The sequence below is a fragment of the Camarhynchus parvulus genome, chromosome 2 (assembly GCF_901933205.1).
Source record: "Camarhynchus parvulus chromosome 2, STF_HiC, whole genome shotgun sequence".
NCBI classification, from domain to species: domain Eukaryota; kingdom Metazoa; phylum Chordata; class Aves; order Passeriformes; family Thraupidae; genus Camarhynchus; species Camarhynchus parvulus.
The window spans coordinates 45,990,840-46,003,699 of NC_044572.1; the positions used below are offsets into that span (position 1 = coordinate 45,990,840).

Consider the following 12,860-nt stretch of genomic DNA (forward strand, 5'->3'; position numbering starts at 1 on the left):
TGCAGGAACATGCTTGGTTGTTCATGTTTCCACACAGGCAGTGCTACAACAGCGGAAAAGAATCACCTAACGTTTAATGGGCTGATGTGCTGGTTAATTTGTGCTAGCTGGCATTTTGTGAGCTGCTCTTCTCCTTCTCACCTCTTACAGAGGCCACTTTAAAGCTTCAACTTGTTACAGAAGAGCTTTTTTCCCCCAAACCATTGTGGAATCTCCCAAGAGCACTTTTTGGTCAATATAGCACCCACCATTCTCAACTCTATAAGTAGCTGCTAAAAATAATGGTTGCTGCTGTGTTCCAGAAGTGCCCAGTCACTGGTGACGGGGGTAAGGTCTTCCCAAATCCAGCTGTCAGCTTTCATGCAACAGTTGAGACTCGTTCCCTCTTCAGTCTCTTCCTTACAAAAGTCACTAGTGCTCCCAGGGGGATGCACATGGTGGATGATGCTACCAGCAGCCCGATCACTGCCAGGGCATAGCCTGGGTAATCCTTGGTCACCAGCTGGCCCTGCAAGGGAGAAAAGCAGAGTTGGATCTGTGGGATCTATCCCAGAGTCGGGCCAGGAGCAGAGCTGTGTCTATGGATCTAAGCAGGACCTCTGAGAAGCATTTTCAGTCTGTGGCAGCCCACAGCTGCCCTCGGTGTTCTCTGTCCAACCACATGCACTGAAAACTGACAAGAACAGAGCTGCTGACAACAGGATTGGGGGAAACTTCTGCAAGCTTTGGTAAAGAGCAGATTTTGGCTTGATTTGTGTTTCTTAATGAGGTGGCTGGGCCCTGACCTCTGTCAGGGCTCTCTTCCTCTCCTGGAGCTTGTGGGTTCATGCTGACACCCAGTCAACAGGCCAAGCCTGCCGTGAGTCCTAAATTGGCCATGACATGAAAACAATTATGTGCTTTGTTCCTGCATGATGGAAACATTTCCACAAAATGTTATGAAACCAGTGATTACTTATCCATTAGTAATTGCTCTGTGGCAAATGCACAGTCCGGTATTCTTAAGAAAGTGTCCGGGCCATGAAGAAAAATGTATATGGAAATTATGAAAACTATAATAACTATAGTACTTCAGGAAAGCTCAGGTGTCTTAAAGTACCACAAATTTTGTTCAAAGTAAATACACTTTAAAAGTAGGGGGGGTTTAAGTGTATTTTTAAAGATGATATTTGGGTCTTCAACATGAATTAAATTTAATTCTATGAAGGGTTGATTAAGAATCATAGAGGGAAATTAGTTGATTTTACAGAATCATTGCATCATCACTAAGTCAAGTTTTCCCTGGTTTTCCTTTCCACAAAATTAAGGAATGGCCATGACTCCAGCTATTCGCTTTCAGAATGCCATTTTGTGGAAGAGTGTAGTTAGAAGCTTGTATCCTTGCAGGAACTAAGGAAGGTTTCAAACGGAAAAAAAGCCCAGATCCAAAATTTACCTGTGTGGCATCCCATGCTTGGTATTGCAATGTTCCTGTGAGGATGTAGTCAGTGAGGTAAAAAATAAATAGGCTTATAATAAGCAGTGGACTAACAAAAGCCCACATAATTTTCCAATACCAGTTTGGCTTGTGTCCAATCATGGTGTAAAGATCTTTCTCAAATCTGTTCAAAAGAAAACCAAAAATTTTTGTGAAGGAAACCAAACACATATTTTTGAGACTGGCTACAAATACTTGAGGGGAGTACAGTTGATCACAAATAAGCAGAGAATTATTGTCTGAAAAGCTGGCTCACCAGAACCACAGTGAGGGGGAAATCAACAAAGACAGTGAGGCTTCCAAGAGAATCCCAAGTTGCAGAAAGTAGCTAGAAATAGTACAGCAAGAAAGTTCTGCCTGAAGCATAAGCTTGGGCTCTTCCTGGTGTCAGCTGACAGAGAGAAGGAATGATGCTGTAGCACTGTGGAGAAAACAGCTGGGTTTGTGTAGCTGAGTGTTCTCAATGCTGTTACCTGACTGTCTTTGGGGAAGTACTGACACTGGGAATGGTACCTAAAATCTCTCAGGAGACCTGGATCTGACTCAAAGGCTTTGAACTCATCAGGGAGGAAATACCCACATATGTGCCTGGACACCCTCTGTGCTGGCAGACTAACAAAGCAAATGCTGAAGCCTTTCCTTTCAGCTATTTTCAAATGCCTCTGCTGTTCAAAACTTCTCCTGATTCTAGAGCTTCCTTTTACCCACAAGGATTGACTTGGGAGACAAACAATGTGCGAGGTGACCACCTTTGAAACCAGACTTACTGGCACTCTTGTGCTCGTGCTGAATTCCTGTCATGGGAGGAGCAGAATTTTGGCCGAAGTTGCTCCTGAGACCGAAGACAAGAGCAGGGAGCTGTGTGTACAGCTCCTTAGTACTGCCCTGCCAGCAGAGACAGTGTCAGCCCAGCCTAGCCCCTCACAGCTCTGAGCCAAGGCCCCAGAAGGAGTCTGCAGGGCAGGGGAGACCTGCATCCTCTTGCTGATCCTATAGCACAGGAGAAATATTTATCCTGAGGCAGTATTTTGATTCCTGGCCCGTGGCTGCTCCCCCAGCTGTCAGACTATGAAGGAAGCAGGGCTCCAGCTTTACCTCCTTATGCCATAGATGTAACACACAGCGATGGTTTCCACCAGCACGATGAGCAGCAGTGAGAGGGTGGCTGCGTAGTCGTTGAAGATGTCAAACCAGTAATTTCCAGCCTCCGTGGTGAAGATCAGGCCAATTATACAATTCATGAAACACACAACGCCTGTGTGGATAAAAACAGGGATCCTGTCATTACACCTGGAAGTTTGTGTAGGGAAAATGTCACACTTCTTGTGAATAACAAGCTGGTAGGATTTCTGCTGAGCAGCTCTCTGAGGAGAAGGATTTGCTTTTCCCCTGTGGAAAAGACCTGCCCTTTTGCATGTGTGACTGTCATTAAACTGCCGCTCCTTAGACCTGCACAGTCACAGCACATCACCCCAGACATGGCCAAGACAACCAAGTCTTAGCTACAGCCTTGTCACAAGTGCATGCAGCATCTGCTGTTGCTGCTGGGCATCCAGCTAAAACAAGTTTTTTAAAACTGATTTCCATGCCCAGACAGGAGCACATATTTCTTTTGACCAATGGCTGAGGTAGTTCATAGTTGGGATACTGGTGATGTGACTGAACAGCTTTGCTGCGACTATGCTGCCATTTGTACCCTCCTTTTGAGCTTCACCAGTCAGGAGACACGAGTCTGAAGGAGCTGGGGTGTGTCGGGAAGCCTGGAAATACACAGCCATGACTGCCCTGTTGCTTTGGGAGCTCCCAAGGGAAAGGCCTGCACAGGATGGGCAGGATTTCACAAGGGCAGGCAAACCCTTCCAGCAGCATATTTGCTATTCCCTGCTCCACCCGAAGTCAGAGAGTGGAATGGCACTTCACTCAATGGCAGTGGACACCACAGCTTGTGCACACACACACACACACACACACGAGGTGCTCCCTGTGTGGCCTGTGAGCAGCCTGGCAGGTGCTTACCCGAGATCACCTCCTTGGGGAAGCGGGAGGCGATGACCCTGCTGTCGCTCAGTGGCGTGAGGATGGCAGCCGTGTTCCCCAGCATGCTGCCAATGCCCAACATCAGCAGCATGAAGAAGTAGAGCACAGAGTACAGCTGGGGCACCTCCATGTTTTTGATTGCTTCTGAATAGACTATAAATGCCAGTCCCGTCCCCTGGACAGCCTGACGGAGACAAGGGGAGAAAACTGAGTTACAGGCAGCTCCTCAGCTCCATAAAGGACATAAGACAAAAGAGAGTGACTCTGTGCCGTGACAATGTACACCTGAGGTGTGGCTTTGCACAGCAAAGGCAGGTGAGGTCTTCACTGGTTTATCCCAACTGCATGGACACTGGGTGCTAATGACCCAAGCGAGCCTCTGCCCCATCCTGAGGTGTAGAAATGATCCCCAGCCCTGGCCAGGCAGCTCCTGGGCTCAATGGGAGCAAAGGAGACACCACAAAGTGGCAACTCACCGTGTCTAGCTCAGCTTCCAAGCTGCAGTTTTTAATCTGTGGTGCTAATTGGGCATATTCCTGTGGGTAGGTGGCCATGAGGTAATCTTTCATCTCACTGAGGTTGTCTGCTGTTAAAGAGCCTTCCTCCAGGTCAAAAGCATTCAGCAGCAGCAGGATCACCCTGGGAAGGATTATAGGAATTTAATGTCTTTCAGGCCCAGGGCTCCTCATCCCTTTTCTCCATCAGCCCCGGGAGAATGCTTTGCTGGTCCCAGAGCTTCAGTGTCCCTGGGTGAGAGCACCATTTCCAGCACAGTGTCAGGACGCTGGCAACCTTGCGCTCATTTGTGCCTTGGAGGGAGCAGCTCCTGCGCCCACACTGCTGTTCCCAGGCAGGTATCTTGGGAGCTGGTCAGTGCTGCCTGGTGTCTCTTCCCCTTTGCCCTGCGGTCTCACGTCCACACCCCACCAACTTTAAAGTCTTCTGTCAACAAGCAAGGACTAGCAGCTTGGTTTCCTCTCTGATCAACAGATGGATTGAAAGCTCTAAAAATATGAGTAAATGTGTAACTGACATGGGCCCTGTGCCAGGGACTGCACGCAAGCTTGCAGCTACAGGACACAATCCTGCAGGCTGCTGGGCACTTGCAGATCATCACAGCCTAGGAGGATGAACTCGCGGAACTTAAGGGCTTAACCTTAAAAAAGGGGATCTGAGCATCACTGGATTTATTAATCAACTCCCCCACACTCCCTGCAGCACGGGCCAGGACAAGAACACAGGGGAAAGTGCCTCTGTGACTTGCCCAGGCAAACTCACCCTCTTGACCAGGCCTGTGCCTGGAAGCAGCACCCAGGTGTCAAAAGGCAAAGCGCTCTGACCTTTCATCTCAAGCTTCATTGCTTTGAACAGCTCCTTTAGCTTTATTAGGGCAGCATCAGCTCTGGTCTTGGGGCAGTGCTGGCAGAGCTGTGTGCTGTTATTTATTTACCTCCCCCCTCAGCTGCTCCAGAACAGCGTGCAGTGGAAACCAGCACAACAGAGGGCTCTTACTTGTTGATACAGCTCTCGTAGTTAAAGGTGGCCTTGAAGCCGTAGATGGAGAAGGTGACGATGCTGGCGAATATGGAGGTGGTGCTGTTGATGAGGGACACGATGATGGCGTGTCTCTGGCAGTTGTTGCTGGGCTCGTTGTAGCTGGCAAAGGCGATGAGGCTGCCGGAGCCAAGGCCCAGTGAGAAGAAAATCTGCGTGGCAGCGCTGATCCAGGTCTTGGGGTTCGACAGCTGCTCCAGCTGCAAAGGCAGATGAGAGAGCAAGACCATGAAGTTCCACCAAGTGCCCAGCACTGCCCCTTCCAGCCTGCAGGGATGGGGCTCTTTGTGCACTCATTATGGATCAGGGATGGTTTTGGGCAGGGTTACTGCTCTGACTGGAAGCAGTAGGTTGTGCTAACGGGAAGGTCTTTTTCTGCAGGAAAAAGCAAGCAGCTTATGGGCACCATGGCAGCCTCCAGCCATTCCCAGCTGAGGTTCCCAGCTGCCAGACCTATGTTACTGCAGCAAAAATTCAGTATTAAAAAAAAGAAGGACCAAGACCTTTAAAAAAGTTACGTGCCCAGTAACCGATAACGTTTCCTGAAGAATTCAATACAGTTTTTTTGTACCTTTGGTGTGAACATGTAGACAAGCCCATTCACAGCTCCATGAAGTGTTAATCCTCTGATGAGGTATATGATGAGAACACAGTATGGCAAAGACGCTGTCACATAGACCACCTGGGGAAAGAGGGTAAAGACCTTGGTCTAAAGAATATGTAAGACAAAGCTAATCTGCTATGTCAGTCTCACTTCACATAAATAATTTCATTAATGTGTTTGTTATCATGTATTAATCTTTAAAGAAATTTTATCAGACAAATCTAACTTTAGATTTACATTTTAGGGAAACAAGTTTTTAATAATCCTGAAGACCTGTGCTACTATTCCAAGTGTCTTCTCTTAGACTAGAAATCAAACAAAAATCTAAAATATTTGCAGCATTTGCAAACTCAGATCTACATCATTTGGTAGCATAACACCAGTTCATAACCATCTATCAAAAACTCATTAGGCAAAGGTGATCATCACATCACCATCATCATCATCATCATCATCATCATCATCATCATCATCATGTTTGCTCTATAAGGAAGGCAAGCAGAGCTCATAAAAGGTCAAAATCAAACTTAAATTTAATCAAATTGAATCAAAATTTAATGTAATCAGTTGCAGCAAGTTTAAGAGGTTATTCCTAGTTTACCGTCTCTTGGCTTTCTGTATTTGGCTAAGACGATTTGGGGATTACAGCCCTCAGCTTGCTGCTTAGTGCAGGCTCAGCCAGGACATTGGGGTTTTTCTCCCCAATTCCTCATAACTCCTGCTGTGAATAAAAAGCAAGCAAAAAATGCCCAGTAGATGTCTTGTTTTTCTTGCAAAGACCAAGGAATAGACGTCTCCTGACACAGCTCGGCTGGGGCAGACAGCTTTCCTCATGGCCAGCAGCCTGACAACTGGCCATGAGAGAGAGCTGGCTGTTCTCAAAGGACTTCTCTGGGTTATTTTTTCAGTGTCAGCGTTTTGATTGATCCTGCTTCAGTTGCACCTTGACAGGGCAGCAGAGCTCGGTGCTGCGGAGGGATACCTGACCCCAAGGAGCAGCAGCCATTCCCCACTGCCTGCCAGCACTCCCCACGTCCCGCCGGGGCTCGGCAGGGCTGTGCCCGCTCTCACCTTGCCGGTGGAGGCGGTGCCGCGGAGGATGCAGAGGTAAACCACGAGCCAGGCCAGCGTCAGGCACAGCGCCTGCTCCCACTGCACGCTGCCGCTGGCCTCCAGCGACGGGGAGATGTTCAGCGTCTGCCGGTACCAGAAGTACTGCGTGGACGAAGTCTTCTCACATTCCTCCTCGTAGCCTGTGCGGTTGCTGTTGAGGGGGCAGGTGGCCCATGGCAGGGGGTCCTGGCAGGAAGGGCCATGAGTGAGGGCATGGCATGGAGAGCCAAGATGCCAGTGGGGAACAGGGAGGAGGATGATGGCAAGGACAGCTTTCTGCCCAGGCTTGCTTCTCTCTGCAGGGCACTGCAGGGGCTGGGGATGACCCTCTCCCCTGGGGATGATGTCTTTTGACAATCTCCCTTGGCAATGACCCTCACCCCAAGGACTGATGCTTTCTGATCCTCTCCCCTGAAAATGACCCTTTCTGAACTCCCCTACCCAAGGACAGATCAGCTCTGTCCCTCTTCCTTGGGGATGACCAGACTGATTCTCTCTCCAAGGACTGAGCCTCTTTAACCCTCTCCCCTGGAGGTGACACTCTCCAAGCCTCTACTGTGGGACCAAACCTCTCCCCTGACATCAGACAGGCCCATCCCAGGATGCAGGGCACCCTGGCACCAAGGCATGTGACCAAGGTGTCACAAGCCTGGCCTTGACCTGAATTCCATGGCAAGGAGAAGACAGCAGCCAATGTCTCTGGGAGGACCATGGAGGAGGACATCACTGCCTCACTTCTCCCTGCAGCAAAGCCCTGGGGTTTCTGAAGTTTTTGACATCCCTCCACCTCCCCATTCCCAGCTGACAATGGTGCTGTGCAACATCCAGCACCAAGGAAAAGCCACTGTCACCCTCTGCAGCCACAGAGGGGCCAAGCAGGGCTGTTGGGGGCTCACACACCTGGAAAGAGTGGAAGAGGTACCAGAAGGCCCAAGCATTTATCACATTGTAGTACATGGAGAGGAAGAAGGAGACGACAACACTGGCAACTCCTGTGGGTATGGAGGGAGACACTTGATCAGCAAAAAAACCCAGAATGCCCAAGGCTCCACAACATCTGTGGGATGCGGGAGCAGCACTGCCATGGCTGACACAGGAGAGGCTTTGTCCCTGCACAACCATGTGCACAGGGCACGTCCCTGTCACTGTAGTCACTGCCTCCTCCCCCAACCATGACTATCCTGACCTGGATTTGATACTCTAGGCCATGGGGAATGAATATTCAATGTGTCATTAAAAGAAAAAGTATGCTTATGCAAATTGATGATAGCTTGGGTTTTCAGGGTAATTGAATAATATACAAATGTAGCTAAGAGTAGACATTGGTAAATGGTAGACTGGAACAGTAGGAAATTAAGGCACCATTTTATCACTCATGTTGAGCTTATTGGGAAGGTGCTCTTGGGGTCAAAGCCCAGTATAGGCAGCCTCAAGGGCTGGGTTTAGCACTGGCCTCCACAACATGATTTTGGCAGTCCGCCTGAGGGCAAGGGGACTCACACCTCTGAATCCAGACCCAACACAGCAAGCTGGGGTCTGGCCCCAGTGCCCAACGAAGGACAAGATAAATGCATGCCATGAGGTGTCTGACTTTGCTCAGCCTCGTGAGACCCAGTAAAACCTGAGCTCCCACCTGGGTTTTTTCTGAAAGACAAAGCTCTCCAATCTAAGATCACCCACGTTCCCTGCATGCTGGAAAATAAAGATGGAAACTGAGAACATACCAACACCGCAGAGGTAGGGACTTATAATTTTCCAGGCGCCGATGCTGCCCTGCCGCATGCGCTGCCCGACGGCCAGCTCCAAGTACAGCAGCGGCATCCCCTCGGCAATCAGCATGATGAGGTATGGGATCAAAAAGCCACCTGGGAGAACAAACCCAGCAGTCAGCTTTCAGCAGATCAGCAGCAAGATAAACACCACTTTGCCCTATTTTTGTTCAGTGCCTCAGAGGCTGGCTGGCTCTGGGTCCTGGTCCTGTCCAGGTACCTGGAGTACTGAGAACAGGCCCCAATCCTGAAGGACATCTGACAGAGGTTTCAGGCAGAGTCCCAGAGGCTGGTGGGCACTGGCTGCCTGGGAGCAGGGAATTTTCCGCAGGGACTTGGCAGGGCTGGGGTTTCTGCTGTTAAACTGTGTTGGTCGGCCCTGCTGTGTGGCAGCGCTGCACAGATGCATCCGGGCGGTTTGAGCAATGCTGGGGGCTGGGGCTGTTAAAGGGTAACCAGCCACCTGCCAAACCTTGTAACCCATAATGAGACAAAGAGGACAAGGGAAAGATTTACTTCAGTGTGGGGTGTTCTGCTGCAGAGCCAAAGTGCTCAAAGAAAAGGTAACAGCAACGTCTGTGTCAAGCAGAGAGTTTTGAGTTACATATTGAAGACTGGCCTTGCTTAAAAATTAAAAACCAAACAACCAAAAAAACAAACTAAAAAGCTCCCAAATTCCTATCCTGAGCCCACAAGCACCAGCAAATGAATGAAGGCTTTTCCCCCAGGGCCTCTCCTCCCAGCCTGGGAGCAGACCCTGGGACACAGGCATTGAGTCTCCTGCATGGGGCTGCTCATCCCTGCTTCCCTGCGCATGGAGAGCTACAGAGATGCTCCTGTGGAAGAGGAACAGCAGGAGTGAGAAGGTTGACAGCGAGGAAAGGAAAAGGACCTTCTTGTCTGGCAATCAGGATGTACTTTGGCTTAAATTTCTGCCAGAAAAAAATAAAATCCTTGTATTCGACCTGGGGCTCACTTCAGAAAGAGCTGCTGACTGAGTCAAAAGCTGGATTTTTGTGAAGGCTTCCCTGCTTCCCTTTTTACAGTAAGCCAAAATATTTACGTAAATATCTCTTATTTAGGATTTAATCTGTGGCATTAACATTCCTTGCAATGGGCTCTGTGCAGCGCTGTGGAGGAATGAACTCCATGCAGCGACTGAGGCAAAGACCTGGAAATAAACACAGAGCAATAATCCGGTTTATTCTGGGAATTAATTTCCCACCTCCCAGCTCCCTTGTTATTAACAACCCCTTTGTTAGTCTGTTAGATAACTTCCTCTGCCGCAAGGGAGCCGTCGGAGGTTTAAGAGCTCCCGCAGCCGCTCTGTGCCGGTGGGGTGTGAGCTGCCCCAGCAGCCACTGAGGCAGCTCTGCCATCTACCACAGGGGAATCAGCACTAGGCCTTGCAAAGCTTTTCCACCCTCCCAGCAGCGCTGCCACATGTTTGGCATTGACTGTGCCAACTGGCAAGGAGGAGAAATGCCTTCAGGTTTGTTCTTCACCCCAGTGTCCCCCCGCAGCTGGGGGTGCCAGTCCCAAGCCCCTGCCCCTTGCTCTGCATCCTGTTTGCACGCAGATCTTGCTCCTAGTGCTACACTTCCCAAAGAGAAGAACCAAAACAGCTCACACAAGTAACTCTGGGCAGCCGATAAACCAGCTCCTTGTCAGCTGGGAATCAGCTGTACTCAACTCCCCGCTCATTGACTCCGTGTGCTGCTCCCTCGGGTGCCAGCTGTCTGCACAAACCAGCCCCCAGGCCAGATCCCTGTACCTGGCAAAAGGTGCGGAGTGTGCCCTGGCTCTGCTCTAGGCACTGGGCTTGGCCAGTGGCACCCTTGGCCCTGCTCAGGCTCCTCCCTGGTGCTCGGGGGCTTCCTCGCCGAGGGCTGAGTGCTGCTGAGTACCAGCCCCGCTGCAGACCCAGCCCAGCCGCGCTTGAGGCTGGCCCAGCCTGCTTAGGGACAGAGGAACTGCACCTGTGAGGTTTGAATGCGCCCTGCTCTGCTCAGGTCATGCACCCAGCAGGAAAGCAAGGAGAAGGAGGAGAAGAAGGGAAACTACTGATGAACAGACAGGTTACAAAGTCTGCAGATACTCAGGTTACAAATACTCAGCATCATATGTGATAAGGGCCCTATTGCCCTGCTGGGCAGGACAGGGACTGGCTCCCTGCTTTACTACAAGGAAGATGCCAAAGAAGCTGGCACCCCCCTAATTAATCCCAGAGCCTGACATATCCAGCTTTTAAGTTCCTGAAACGATGTTGTGTATGCGTGGGTTTTGTGAACCCCAGGAAAGCCACAGAATCCTCTTTAAGAGGGCAGTGGATAAAACAATTAAGAAAAGCAAAACCTCCTGTCAGGAGTTTTGATTTCACAGTAGAAAGAGCTGCCTTTCCTCACATAAATATGTGGTGAAGAGAAAAACAATGGAAAATATAATGAAAAATAATGGAAAAACATTCTTATTAAACATGCTTTTAGAAAATTCTTGGGTGTATCATAGAATAGTTTGAGTTGGAAGTCACCTTTTAAAGATCATCTAGTCCAAAGCCCTTGCAATGAGCAGGGAAGCTTATTTAAGCTTCTATTCAGGTTAACCAAATGTTCCAGTTTTGGTTACATGGCAGAGAATTTTCACCTTTCAGAGAATTTTCACCACAATATAGATGGCTGGTTAAAAGAATGACAAAAAGCCCCCCAAAAGTCAGAGTTTTGCTGTCCTTCAGGATGTTTGCCATGATGGGCTGCTAGCAAACTATTCACGTGCAGTTTGACTGCGTACAGGAACACACTTTAAGCTTTGTGCTAGAGCTCAGATACGAAGTCTTTACCCTTAAAGCATGTGGAGAGGAATACACACAAAATTACAGCACATCTATAATTTCTGCTATCTGAACTAAGAAAGCTTCAGCCACTGCAGCATCTATCTTCTACTGACACTTCACCACCATATTATCTGGATTTTTCTGACCTGATCCCACAGGATAGTTCTGATGCAGCCTCAGCCCTGAGATGGCTTTTCAAACAGCAGCACGAACCAACTGCTACCACCACAAGTGGATTCAGAAGTAAGCTACAAGCCAACAAAGAAGCATAAAAGCAAAAAGCTGTTTAACATCTCAGTGTTTCTTCCTGAAAGGAAGAAAAGGCAGAAGGAGACCAGAAGCAGATAAGGCAGATGCTCATCACGTCCCTTAATGCAAGATTGAGACGGGTCCCCAGCCATGTCAACAGATGAAGCATGAAGTAGTAAAAAAACTTGATTGTCTTATAGAGAGCCTGTTTCTAAAGATTCTTCAAAAATATGGCAGCTGTATACTAGATGAGATTATTAATAATGGTCTTTAATTAATCTAATTACCTGACTTTTCATTTCTAAGGAAGAACAGCTGTGGCTCATATATGCCACAAATATCTTCCTTCAGTTTGGACCCAGGAGAAGGATAAACTTTTAAAGAGGGTTTTGAGGTCTTTTTGGTTGGTTTATTTATTTTTGGAGGACAAATCAATTTATTCCTTATTTCCAAAGGTGCCTGGGAGGCTTTAGCTATGAAACTCCTGTTGATTAAGGCATTTCAGCCAACTTCAAGGCAGATTTGCAGTCAAGTTATCATCTCTTAAAGTAAGGCTTTGTATAAAAGATATTAATGACAAGTACTTGAAATAATACAGCTGATCTTTAAGTTAAATCAGTATAATCATTTCCCTTTCTCAATATTTTCCGAGTCCCCATAGGTGAATGTACAAGAAGATGAACCAGTTTCTGACACCTTCAAAGTGATTCAGTGGGGCAAAAATATAATAAATGAATACTATGTGGATCTATATCTCTCACTCTACCTCAGTATTTTTAGAAAACATGGACCTTTCCACTGTTTCATTGCACTTACAGGAAACAATGCCACTATATTGCTGTCAGCAGCTGTCAGGTACAAACCTAATGCTAAAGAATACATAAAATAAAGCCACAATAAAAATAAAATAAAGCCACAATAAAAATAAAATAAAGCCACAATAAAACAGATTGCACAACAACAGAAAGCCAAACCTCCTCTCTGCCCTGGACCTTGCTAGGTGGACAGAGCATGAACATGGACAACATACTTTTGCACTTCAAGCTTGCCCCACTCCTCGAGGGAAGCAAGAAAATGTAAACCACACTCACCTCCTCCGTACATCTGACACAAGTATGGAAACCTCCACACATTTCCCAGCCCCACAGCATAGGAAATGCAGGCAAAAACAAACTGCAGGGGATTGTCCCATAAGGGTCTGGATTTCTCCATTGCTTTCTTGCAGGC

At 48.2% G+C, this 12,860-nt stretch overlaps 1 protein-coding gene across 1 annotated transcript; it reads right to left on the reverse strand.

The window, feature by feature from the left end:
- Positions 1-358: 358 nt before the first annotated feature.
- On the reverse strand, positions 359-12,860 carry SLC6A20 (solute carrier family 6 member 20). Its single transcript, XM_030943490.1, has 11 exons — positions 12,725-12,860; positions 8,510-8,650; positions 7,686-7,777; positions 6,744-6,971; positions 5,640-5,750; positions 5,027-5,268; positions 3,991-4,153; positions 3,494-3,698; positions 2,573-2,732; positions 1,436-1,601; positions 359-508 (listed from the first exon to the last, which is right to left on the reverse strand). The coding sequence occupies exons 1-11, from the start codon at positions 12,843-12,845 to the stop codon at positions 359-361; spliced, it is 1,779 nt and encodes a 592-aa protein (XP_030799350.1). The 5' UTR covers positions 12,846-12,860.